At 54.2% G+C, this 11,972-nt stretch overlaps 1 protein-coding gene across 3 annotated transcripts; it reads left to right on the forward strand.

Annotated features, from left to right (window-relative positions):
* The first annotated feature begins 2,071 nt into the window (after positions 1-2,071).
* TMEM92 (transmembrane protein 92) lies at positions 2,072-6,760 on the forward strand. Of its 3 annotated transcripts, XM_007176433.2 has the most exons (6): positions 2,072-2,161; positions 3,783-3,837; positions 4,715-4,740; positions 5,550-5,639; positions 5,786-5,981; positions 6,220-6,760. In XM_007176433.2, exons 2-6 carry the CDS (start codon positions 3,793-3,795, stop codon positions 6,331-6,333), a joined length of 471 nt encoding a protein of 156 aa, XP_007176495.2. In that variant the 5' UTR covers positions 2,072-2,161; positions 3,783-3,792; the 3' UTR covers positions 6,334-6,760. The 3 variants fall into 3 exon arrangements, with proteins under 3 accessions (XP_007176495.2, XP_007176494.2, XP_057392457.1); XM_007176432.3 differs by lacking the exon at positions 3,783-3,837 and having other exon boundaries at positions 2,079-2,161; XM_057536474.1 differs by lacking the exon at positions 2,072-2,161 and having other exon boundaries at positions 3,343-3,837.
* Positions 6,761-11,972: the final 5,212 nt, after the last annotated feature.

Raw genomic sequence — 11,972 nt, forward strand, 5'->3', positions numbered from 1 at the left:
TCCTCCATGCCCTTCTCAGCACCCTCATTCCACTCCCTAGGATACCCTCCTCCCCTAAGTTCACCCATCTTCCTCTCCCCTAAGGGCCACACCTCCGCAGGGCTCCAGGCCTGGGCAGAGAGGCAGGAGATTAGGGGTGTCTCAGGTCTTGGGTGTTGGTGCAGCGGGGCCCTGGAATCCCAAGTTAGCAACAAGTTCACTAAGGAAGCAGCAGCGTGGGTGCTGCTAGGAGAAAGCTCCAGTACTCTCTGGACTAGGTCCACCTTGGCAGAGGGGTGGGCTAGGTCCAGAGCCAACTGCTGGGGGAGGAGAAAAGACGTGCCGTGCCCCCCCCCAATTCCTTTCAACAAGATCAGTCACCAGGAACTTCAAATAGAGAGGGCATTCTCTGGGGCCAGACCCCAATTCAGCTTGGATCAGGAAACGGGAAGATTCTGTCCTTAGGGGCCAAGAGATAATGAGAAACAGAGACAGAGAGAGAGAGAGAGTCCAGGAGATTTGGTGAGAAACAGACACAGAGACAGGGAGACACAGGACCAAACCAGAGACAAGGGAAATGGAAACAGAGACAGAAAAACAGACACCTCCACTGAGACAGACAGAGATTAACAACGAGGAGAAACAGAGATGGGAAAACAGGGAACACGTAGAAATGAAGAGAAAATGCATGGACACAGAGACGGGGAGAAACTGAAACAGGAAAACAGAGGCTGGGAGAAATGGGGCGGACCAAGCAGAGGTTAAACATAAGACCGAGAAAACACGACTGGGAGAGATGAGAAACAGAGATAAGGAGAAAGCAGTGAGAGAAAAAAGAAAAAGAAGCCAAAGGACGACGGCTGTCCTTTCCTACTAGGTCGGGGCTAGTTTTCAGTGGCAAAGTCAGATTTGAGACGCAGCAGGAGACGTCTAAATACCTAAGAACTGATCCTCTCCTGGACCCCTCCCCCTTTCCCCAGGTCTGGGAGCAGCACCCCACCCACCATCTCCTTTTCGCCCCCGTCCTCAGGGGTCCGGGCTCCATCTCTCCAACTCCCACAAGGTCTCCTTACGTCTCATCTGTGTTTGGGCGTCTGGCTCTCACCCTCCGCGTATCGCCCACCGAGACGGCCTCCCACCGCACACTCCAGCCGGGTCCCCCCGGAGGAAGCCCAGGGAGACCCAGCCCCAGGTCCCAGCCCCGCGCTGCCCGGCTCCGGGGGAAGCCCGCGTTGAGCGATGCTGCCACCTGCCGGCCGGATCCGGGAAGCACAGCACGTCTCCGGGGCGGGGCGCGGCCGCCGCTGGTCTGAATCCAGCCCCTCCCGGCCGGGACCGCGTCCGCGGGGTCTCTCCAGAAATCTGGATGGGCCTGCTCGCACGCGCCCCAGCTCGCCTGGCTGCCGCTCGGCCCCAGCTGCGGACTCAGGCACTAGTCTCTGAATCCTGGGGCCTTAATTTCCACTGTAGTCAAATGGAGGAAGTGTACCAACACCTCCTCCCAGGATTTCAGGGAGGGTGGGGGCGGGGTACGAATGTACTAGTGATCTACCCTAGGTTCTCCTGACCCAGAAATCAATCAGGCCGTCCCTCCCTCCCTTCTTGGCCAAAAAAAAAAGAAAAAAGAAAAAGAAAGTGACACCTCTCTCCGTTGTAATCCCCTCAATCCACTCCAGAGCCTTCGCTTCCTCTCTCCCTCAACCTCTGCCCCCCAGAAGTCCATGTGGGTAGGGACTTCCAGTGGTCCAGCTCCCTCTGCCTGCATCCTCTCTCTCCATCTGGTAGGCGCAGCAGTCCCTCTCAAGCTTGGGATCACTTAGAGGGTGGAGCAGTTGAGGGCTGGGAAGGGGTAGCTCAGCAGTCTTAAATTGACACCACAATATTTTTTAATCAGATAATCTCTTCTACCTCCCATTTCCCAAAACCCAACCCACACTTCTTTCCCTCCCCTCCCCCCCGCCCCTCCCTTCCCGGGTCCGGCCCACCCCCGGTGCATCAGCTCCGCCCCCATCCCGAGGCGGGGCCCTATAGGTGGAGAGTCGTGGGATAGGTCGCGGCCCCGCCTCTCCCCTCCTCCCCCCACACACGGAAGCTCAGTGGCCCCTGTGCCAGGATGTCAGACACCTGGGTCCCCGGCCTAGTACCCACCTTGCTGCTCGGCCTGCTGGCCGGCCTCCAACAGGTGAGCGCTTGGGAGGTAAAGCTGTGGAACTTTCGGGGCCCTACTCTTGTGGGTCAGGGGCTTGCTTCTAGCTCCCGATCACCACCTTCCATTGTCAGGATTTCCTCGTGACCACATGCAGTTAGCAACTTCCTTTCTCTTTTTGCCGGGGAGGTAAGAGCAGAGGGAGGCCCTGAGAAGGCCTGGGTTCCTTCACCTCGTGGGGGACTGTGTCGTGGGAACTACTCGTGCCCACCGCCATCTGACGCTTAGCTCCTCTTGGTGAGTGGGGACTTTGACCCTCACGTTAGCCTTGGCTTGTTCTTCTCGCTGCATCAGAAAGCGGGGACTAGCGGAGGGCCTGAGGTCTGGACTGAGATCTGGACGCCTGGCCAGCCTATCTCCCCAGCTCCATTCTTCACAGTGCTGGGTGACCTTGGGGAAGTCCTAGCCCTCTCTGGGACTGTGTTTCTCTGCTTGTGCCCCAGAGGAAAGAGGCTCCCTCTTCCCTTTCTAGGAGTGGGGGTAGGATTCCAGCTGGTGATAGGATTTGATCTGGCTGCCTGACCCAAGGCTGGGGTGACCTCTGAAACCTGTGATTTCCAAGGATGAGGCAGGGTTTCAACACCTCCTCATCCCTCCCTGCCCCAGTGATGGGGGCAGTCTATCCAGTTTTGGGATGGGAGATTATCCTAGAAACTGACATAGGTCTAGAACATGCGTTTTTAACTTCTATGTAAGAGTCTGAGGGAAGGCCCAGGCCTGCTCCCCACAGCATTCACTGACTGCTGAGCAGCTCTGCTCCAGAAGCCCTGTTACTCCTTCTCTATCACCAGCGGTGGGTTTGTGCCGGCACTAGGCTGAGCATCCTTTTGTTGGTTCCTCCCAACAACTCCAGGGGGCAGGCTGTTAATGCCCCCAGTCCACATGTAAATAAGTTGAAACTGCCCAGGATTACCCCAACGCTTGATACCACCTCAGTCGAGACCACCACCTGTTTAAAATGGGGGTGGGGGGAGGGAATCTGGGAGAGGATCCCCTACTCCTCCAAACAGGAGCTCAAGATTAATTCAGTAAACCTGTTCATTGTTTGTCTTTCTTAGTTGGGGGCCAGGAGAGGGGGGAGGGACAGGGGATGGGATCTGAGGGAAAGGAGGTACACTGAGTGCCTGGACCCCTTGGGCTGTCCCCAACTCTGCAGTCACCTTACCCTCTCTGGGCCGACCTGCAGGGGTTCATTCCTGCTCCTGACCCCACTGGCCAAGACTTGTGGGAATCAGCCCAACTATTATTGGCTGTCACTGGTATTCTTAGCTTTATTGTTGTTGTCATTAACAGTTAAACTGTTATTTCAAGATATAAAGATATGGTGGTCTTGGGACTTCCCTGGCAGTAGAGTGGTTAAGACTGCACGCTTCCACCGCAGGATGCACGGGTTTGATCCCTGGTCAGGGAACTAAGATCCTGCATGCTGGTGGCGCGGCCAAAAAAAAAAAAAAAAGACATGGTGGTCTCGCCAAAGTTGGCTTCTTATTCTTGAGCCATGGTTGTTTATCTCCCTGGAGGCTGGGGTGGGGTGACAGATAACCTCCCGTTTGCTGTGTTCCTCTACCTGCATTCCTCCCCCACGGTCTGGGAGCAGCCAGGATGAAATGAAACCAGGTTGTCAGTGCTCTTTCATTCATTCTGCCAAAATCGTGAGTATTGGTTTTCAATAGACAAAAATCCCTCCCCTGGTGGGGTTTACATTCTACTGAGGAGACAAACAAGTAGCAAGATAAAGTAAAATATATAGCATGTTAGATGTTGACAAGAGCTATGCAGATAAAGTAAGCACAGTTAGGGGAAAGGGAGTGCTTTGGGGGAGTAGATGTAATTTTAAGTAAGATGGTCAGAGAAGGTGCTGGAGCCAGCCTCTCAGATACCTGGGGAAAGAACTTTCCAAGCAGGGCTTATGCACATATTTGCTATTAATCAGGTTAGATTCCGTAGTGATAGCCTCCATGTGGCAGAGAACTAGTGCAAAAGAAGGAGGGAGGGAGGAACTCGTTCTTGCAGGCATGTGTAAAACAGCCAGACGTGCTCAGAGAACTCCCAGCGGGTGGGTGTGCAGGAGGGCCAGGGGGAGAGGGAATGGGGGATAGGGCTGGTCATGGTGTCTGGGCCCCAGGGAGCCACTGAAGGAGGCTTCCAGCAAGGTTTTAGGTGTTCAGATTTGTGGGATAGAAACCTGCAGCAGTGTTGGGAGTGACGGGGTGGGCGCGGGGGTTGCTGGAGTCCTGGCCGTGGCGGGGATGGATTGGAAGGATGGTGAGAAGGCGTGAGCTTACAGACCTGGGGGTGAGCAAATGTGGCAGGAGGTGTGGTGAGGAGAGGAAGGAGAGCTGGGGCCACGAGGTGGCGCTGGGGCTGCAGCCACTAACCCGGGGAACATGTGGAGGGAGGTGGAAAGCAGGTGTGGGGGAAGATGCTGATCCTCTGGGACCTGCTAGCAGTGAGGTACCTGGGCAGCATCTGGGTGGAAACCCCAGCCCCCAGTTTATGACCCAAACCTCCGCCTCTTTTCTTCCACAGGCTGCAGCCACATGTGGTCTCTTCTTGTAAGTCTGGGATTTGGGCTGTAACTTCCAGTGTGGGGAGGAGACATCCCAAATCCTGCCCTGCCTGCCTTCATCATCCTCACCCTCTCCCCTTCTAGCCAGAAACCATACTGCCACCCAGAGAGGGAGACTCCACCCCTCACTCCTTCCACCAGCCTAGCGACGGGCAGTTTCACATTTGCGGGCCAATCCCCATCCTTCTTACTCCATTCTTAGTCCATCTCCCCTCTGAGGGTCCCCTGGAAGCGAGGGCAAACGCTCTCACTCTATGAACGCTAAGAAGCCCAAGCACCATGAGGAGGGGCTGAGGCGGGTGGCCTCTGGGCAGCCAAGTGTTTCCACCAGTCAGCCCAGGATGTTCCAGGAACACCGTGTCCCTCCTACCTCCTGCTCCGTGGGCACCAGCACCAGCTCACTCCTCCTGGAATTAGCTCCTGGACCCTCCCCACTGTCCCTCTCCCTCTACACCTCCTTAGAATGATGTTGTAGCCACTACAACACTCAGTCCCCACACCTGCCCAGTGAGGTCGACAGCACCTTCATTACACCCATCTTATAGATGAGGAAAGTGAGGCCCAGCAAGGAATGTAACTTGGCACGAGTGCACGAGGCCAGTAGTGAGCTGAGCCTGAAACCCAGGTCCTGATCCCAGCCCCAGGTTCCTCCCACTGAGCCCAGGGGGGGCCTGTACCTCCACCCTGCTAGGGGTGTGGCTCGTGCCCTGAGCGCACGGGTGAGTTTTAGGGAAGCTGGGATCCTTCTGCCTCCCCACCTTGGTACCAACGGCCTCTCTCTGACCCGGTCCACAGCACCTGCCCTAAAGGGTTCAACTGCTGTGGTAACAGCTGCTGCCAAGAGTACCAGCCAGAGCAGTACGAGCTCTTCTCTGGCCCCTTGAGGTGAGCCTTGGGCCAGTTCCTCTGGCCCACACAGGACTGGACTGAACTTCCTGCTGAGGGGTGGGTGTAGGTCAGGGGAGGGAGGGAGGGATGTGCAGCAGGGATGGCTGGAGACTCAGGCTGATGTTGGTGGTTCCTTACCCCAGGATCTTTGTCATCGTCTTTCTGATCATCATACCCCTCTTGTGCATCTGTGGCCTGGCTAAGCGCTTCTGTCGCAACTGCAGAAAGTTGGAGCAGGACCCCCCAGCGGATCATGAGGGGCCCCCAGAACGGCCCCCCATTACTCCCGCAGAGAGGGTCACAGCAACCATTTCTGAGCCCCCACCCCCCTACAGTGAGGTGGGTATCCACCCCAACCCCTGCCCTGTCCCTCGGCTCTCTGAGCCTCCCCATTCAGATTTTTAGAGCAACGGGGGCAGTGGAGGGTGTCCTTATGCCAAGCCTCGGGGCCCTAGGGAGGGCTCTGCCACCAGCGTCGGGTCACCCTTCTCCCTGGTAGACATGCAACCACCGGCACATGGGTGGCAGTGGCCAGTGGCAGGCCCTGAGAAGTCTCTGTCCCCTCCTTTCCCTGCAGATTATCCTGAAGCCCGTCGTGGGTCTGCCTCCCTTGGAGCCACCCCCTCCCTACAGCTTCAGGCCTGAGGAACACGCCAGGGTGCGCAGCGGCATCGACAACCCCACCTTCTGAAGCACCTTCTGCCTGGAACCTTGTCATCGGCCGCCTCCTCCCCAGGGCCTCCTGGATCAAGCCAGAGACTCGCCCCCGCCCGTCGTGCCAGACCTCTGGCCATTCTTGGCTTTAACTTATTGCTTTTCCTACTCCCATTCCACGCCAGTTGCTTCTCTTGTCCCAAGGGCTGGTCTGGAGTGACGTGTCCACCCCTCCCTCACCCGCCATTGCAAGGTAGAGGCTGCCTGGAGGAAAATGTGAACAGCTGGAGGTGCCCAGCGGTGGAACGAGCTGCTCTGAGAGTGGAGGGAGCTGCGCTCTGGCGGTACGAGTGTGGAGTGGACGGCCAGCTCTGAGATGTTTTGCAGGGCGCTGATGCACTCTGGGAGACAGGACTGCCTGAGCTCTACCTGGGCTCTGCTTTCCATTCTACCTGACTAGAGAAGACCCCATTGTACCCTCCCCTCCTCTGCAACATGAGTTCTCACTAAATCTGAGAGTCTGCCTCTGACTGTGTGGGGAGGTGAGCCCAGGCAATGCTGGGGGACACGGCTGGGGGGGGTCACTGTGCCTGAAATCCCACCACTGGTGAGCCTGGGAGGACAGTACATCTGTGGGCCACCCTCCAGGAGAGGATCTTGGCAGATGCTTTGACCTCTGGTTCCTTGAGGTCTCTGGGTGCCACAGAGCCTGGACGGGGAATGGGGATGGGGTGGGAGTGACCACTGTGTGCTTCCTCATCCTACCCTCCAGCTGCTTTGCCTTGGGACACATAGAGCTCAGCTCTCTGACTCTCTCACCACAGGGGTGGGGAGGGGGCAGTGGGCAGGCGAGCTGGGGCAGGGCCTGGAAGACCTTGATCTGCCCCACCCTGGAATCTCTGGAGGGAGGAGAGAGAGCAGATCTGCCCTTTTCCAGTCCCGCGTGGTTCTGGGCACCACTGCCTCAGCCCCATCTGCGGGGTTAAGCACCCGAAGAGGAAAGAGGCGCTCACCATTGCAGCATGGCAGAGTCTTCACAGGGCGTTATCCCTGCGGGGGCCTGCAGCAGAGTGTGGAGCTGGAAGCCTGGCGTGGGACACGCAGTGTGAGAGACACCCCCACGCCAGCATCTTGGGGGCTCAGGAGGCCTGGGCCCCTCCACCTGACCTTGCCTTTGCACTGCTTCCCGGCAGCCTCTGAATGCCAGCCTTCCTCCCCAGGCAGAGGGCACAGAGCAATGCTGGCCAAAGTTCCTGCGAGGGTCAGAGGTAGAACTGGCTCCGGTGTGCTGGCCTCCTCCGGGGCTCTCCCAATAATTTTCTTGGGGCATCAGGACCCAGGCAGGTGACAGGGCCAGGGGCAGGGAGATGGCACAGCCAGCCCCAAAGATGCTAGAAACGGGCTGTCTGGCTGGGGGTTCCTGCTGGAGACGAGGCCCCAGAGGAAGAACAGCAGTTACTGACAACAGAGTTCCAGAGTTGGCAGTGGAGTGAGCCCAGCCATAGGAAGTTTCCCTTCAGTTTCAGAGGTTGATCAGGAAGGTATGTGGGTGCTTGTGTAAACATGGCGAGTTCCCATTAGAGAAGTCCCAGAGCTGACGTTGCCCTCACTGGTAAACACCCACCCCAGTGGGAGGATGTTAAGCCATGGCCTTTGCAGACCTGGGAGAGGAGGTCACCCTCTGCCTGGACGCTGCCTGCCTTTCACCGAAGGTGACATAGGGTCTTTAAATCCTTCCCAGCAACAGCAGAGTGGCCTGGAGGAAAGTGGTTGTCATGAAGCCCAGCGGGGCTGGGACCTAGTAGCAGAAATTGTCAGTTCTATGGCTCTCTATTTGCTGTTGGTGGGAGTGGAAATAGTGTGTTTTTCCTGGAGGGCAATCCAGCAGTATCCATTCATGCCACAGATACTTATAAAGACCCTACTATGTGTCTGACGCTATGCCTGGCCCTGGGTAGCCATTAAAATTTTAAATGCACATGACCCAGCAATTCCACTTCCAGGAATGATCCTTCAGAAATGCTCATACAAAAGAGCTTAAAGATATATACAGTGGAATATTACTCAGCCATAAAAAGAAACGAAATTGAGTTATTTGTAGTGAGGTGGATGGACCTTGAGTCTGTCATACAGAGTGAAGTAAGTCAGAAAGAGAAAAACAAATACCATATGCTAACACATATATACGGAATCTAAAAAAAAAAAAAAGTCATGAAGAACCTAGGGGCAGGACGGGAATAAAGACGCAGACCTACTAGAGAATGGACTTGAGGACATGGGAAGGGGGAAGGGTAAGCTGGGACAAAGTGAGAGAGTGGCATGTACATATATACACTACCAAATGTAAAACAGCTAGTGGGAAGCAGTCGCATAGCACAGGGAGATCAGCTTGGTGCTTTGTGACCACCTAGAGGGGTGAGATAGGGAGGGTGGGAGGGAGGGAGACACAAGAGGGAAGAGATATGGGGATATATGTATATGTATAGCTGATTCACTTTGTTATAAAGCAGAAACTAACACACCATTGTAAAGCAATTATATGCCAATAAAGATGTTTAAAAAAAAAAGAGCTTAAAGAGATATCCATCGCAGCATTGTAGCTGGGGGTAAATGAAAAATACCCTTAATGTCCGTTGATAGCCTGTTAAATATACCAACCAGGTCCCTCCATATTGAGAAGGCTCTGCAGCCTTTAAAGAGAATGAAGTGGATCTGAAGCACTGACCTGGCACGATGTCCATCATTTATTGCTACAGAGAAAAGGCAAGTTGCAGAACAATAGTCTATGATCTCAATTTGTAAACATAGACTTCATCATATAATATGTATGTTTTCCCCCTTTGCAAATGTATAGAAAAGATCTAGAAGGATATAAATTAAACCACATTTGCCACATTTTTAACAGTGGTTGGCACTGTGGGATGGAGGGATGGAAGTAGTTTTTTACTTTGTGTGCTTTGTCATTGTTTACATTTTTCACAATGAGCAAGCATGACTTTCACAAATTTTTAAAAGATCTCTCTAACGGAAAATATAGGCGGCTTCAGAAGTTAATGAAGACTCATCATATGAACTTTGATCGATGGTGATTCATGTATTATCTGCCCTGCTATGAGGAAGAGGCTCAAAGGACTCAGATTCAGATGTGGCACACACACATGTATGGGACCCAGGGAATAGATAAGCGATGGACATGGGACCTGCCAGATGTGTGAGGTCACGTGATGCCTGTATGTCGCAGCTATGCAGGACAGTGACGGGCACTCAGTGCATGTCGAACGTCTGGCTGGCGGACCGCGTGGATGAGCAGTCCCACGGCGACTGAGAATTCATCCCTTGAGCTTGCTTTAGCAGCTCAGACCTAAGGAAGAACAACCAAAAGGTGAAATCACTTAACCAGTGAATGAATGATTACCCAAGTGAGTGAGGGAACAAATGTGAAAGTCTGCCACAGACATTTCAATGCCACATGCAGCCTGGTTACCTTCAAGAAGGCACTCCTTGTGGCTGTGGACTTGCCCTTCTGTCTGCAGGCGTTCTCCAGAGGACTGGGCAGTGCAGGAAAAGCTGTGAGGCAGGGAGCAGGCGGGAGGCGGGAGGAGGGAGGAGGAGAAAGGGACCCTGCTGCTGTGGAAGCTGGGAGGAAGGATGACACCAAGAATCCTCCCTGACCCCAGGACTCAGAGTCAGAACTCCAGCCTCTGACATTTTAGCTTCAGCATCCAGCATCCTCAGGTCTCAGCCCCCGTTTGCACAATAAAGAGGTGTACCCCTTCCTGCCCCAGTAGGAGGTTGCTCTCTGACTCGCATGTGGGGAGGGGCTGAGAAGCTAAGAGAATTCAGAGGCCCTCCTTGATTCCAACAGCTTCTTCCCAGCCACACCTCGGCCACACCCTCAAGTGGACACGCCTGATCTTGTCATCCCTGGTAACTTCAACCCTCCCACCCCCTGACCATCACCTCCTATTCCTCCAGCTCAGGTACTGTTATTAGCTCCACACCAGTGACTCTGAGCCCACTGAGACCTCCGAGCCATTGGCCTTAGCCTCCTGCCGTGCCATCAGCTACATCCTCACTGCCCTTACCCAGCTTGGAGTCCTGGATCCCTCCTGATAATCACTGCCCTGCATCCAACTCCTTTACCCTTTTCTGCATCCATTGTACTCAGCTGGAAAAATCCCAAACCCTGGTTGGAACCAACTTCTGCTCAAGAACCAGTACACCTGTGCAACTGGACTCACTTCCAAATCAAAACTACAAATCTCAAGCGAGGGGGCTTCCCTGGTGGCACAGTGGTTGAGAATCCGCCTGCCAATGCAGGGGACAGGGGTTCGAGCCCTGGTCCGGGAAGATCCCACATGCCGCGGAGCAACTATGCCCGTGCGCCACAACTACTGAGCCTGTGCTCTAGAGCCCACAAGCCAAGTGGACCCTCAATGCCTTAGAAGCTTTACTTCCTCACTCTTGAGATGACTAATTCTACTCTAATCTCCCAACCTCAATTTCAGGCGGTGATGACACCACAGACTTCAGAGGAAACTTGGTTGCCATCACACAAGAACCACCCAATTCTGCCCCCATCCCCACCACCACCTCTGGCTACAGTGGAAACTGCATTCCACAACTCCAGCTGGATTCCACACCTCCGAGCTTCTCAGGACCTCACTCCTGCAGTAATTCCTGCATCAGCTATCTCTCCCTCATTACTGGACCTTTATCATTATCATCTGTGCAGGTGCATCACTGTGTCCCGTGGACCTGTCTTAGAGAAACCCTCCTTGATACTCTCATCCCTCCTGTTCTCACTTTACCCTGCTCCAGTCAGCCCTTTGTCCCCATGAAATGGCTCTTGTCCACATCACCTACATCTTGCTGAAGTCAAAGGTCAATTCTCAAGCCTCATTTACTCAGTGTCTGGGCATTTGACACCTTTGGCCATTTCCTCCTTCTTGAAGAACCTTCTTGTCTGGACTTCTCTGATGCCAGTTTCCCTGGTTTTTGTTCTGCACTGCTGTTCCTTTTCTGGCTCCTTCACTTTCCTCCCCCTCCACCAGCTCTGAATGACAGTTGACTCGAGGCTCTGTCTTTGGGCCTCTTGTCTTCACCTTCACTCACTCCTGTAGTGGGTCTCAGCCAGTTCTGTGGTTTCATAGACCATCTATTGTCTGATGAATCACAAATCTTTCTCTCTGGCTGAGACTTCTCCCCTGAGATCCAGACTTAGATATTTAACTACCTAACTTCTCCACTTGGATGCATTTCATAGTCCAAACTAGGTTCTAATTTCCCTCCACCCCACCCCAAATCCAGTCCTTCCCAAGTTGTCCCATCATAAATAGATGGTACTACCTGCCAGCCTGCTGTTCAGGCCCAAGAACTGAATTATTCTAATTTCCCTCCTTTCCTCACCCCCTCATCCTGCCTCCAGAATAGATCCATGTCCCCTTCTCACCATTTCACCACTACAGCCCTAGACAAAGTCACTGTCAAGACTAGCCTAGGCGGTCCTACTGATGTCCTAACTGGCCTCCATCTCACCCCCTGCAGTTCATCCTGTTCACTGCAGCCAAGATCTTTCTAAAGCATAAGTAAGCATAAATAAGTCACTCCCCCGCTTAAAGGCTTCTGACAGTTGCCCGTTGTACTTGGAATAAACTCCAGCCCCTGGCTGTGGCC

Source organism: Balaenoptera acutorostrata, chromosome 20 (genome assembly GCF_949987535.1).
Source record: "Balaenoptera acutorostrata chromosome 20, mBalAcu1.1, whole genome shotgun sequence".
Taxonomy (NCBI): domain Eukaryota; kingdom Metazoa; phylum Chordata; class Mammalia; order Artiodactyla; family Balaenopteridae; genus Balaenoptera; species Balaenoptera acutorostrata.

Excerpts from the sequence above, each read along its gene's own strand:
- TMEM92 (XM_007176432.3), top strand. The coding sequence starts at position 2,093 with ATGTCAGACACCTGGGTCCCCGGCCTAGTACCCACCTTGCTGCTCGGC. Across the intron at positions 4,741-5,549 it reads GCCACATGTGGTCTCTTCTT|CACCTGCCCTAAAGGGTTCA; the intron begins GTAAGTCTGGGA and ends CCCGGTCCACAG. Across the intron at positions 5,640-5,785 it reads CTCTTCTCTGGCCCCTTGAG|GATCTTTGTCATCGTCTTTC; the intron begins GTGAGCCTTGGG and ends TCCTTACCCCAG.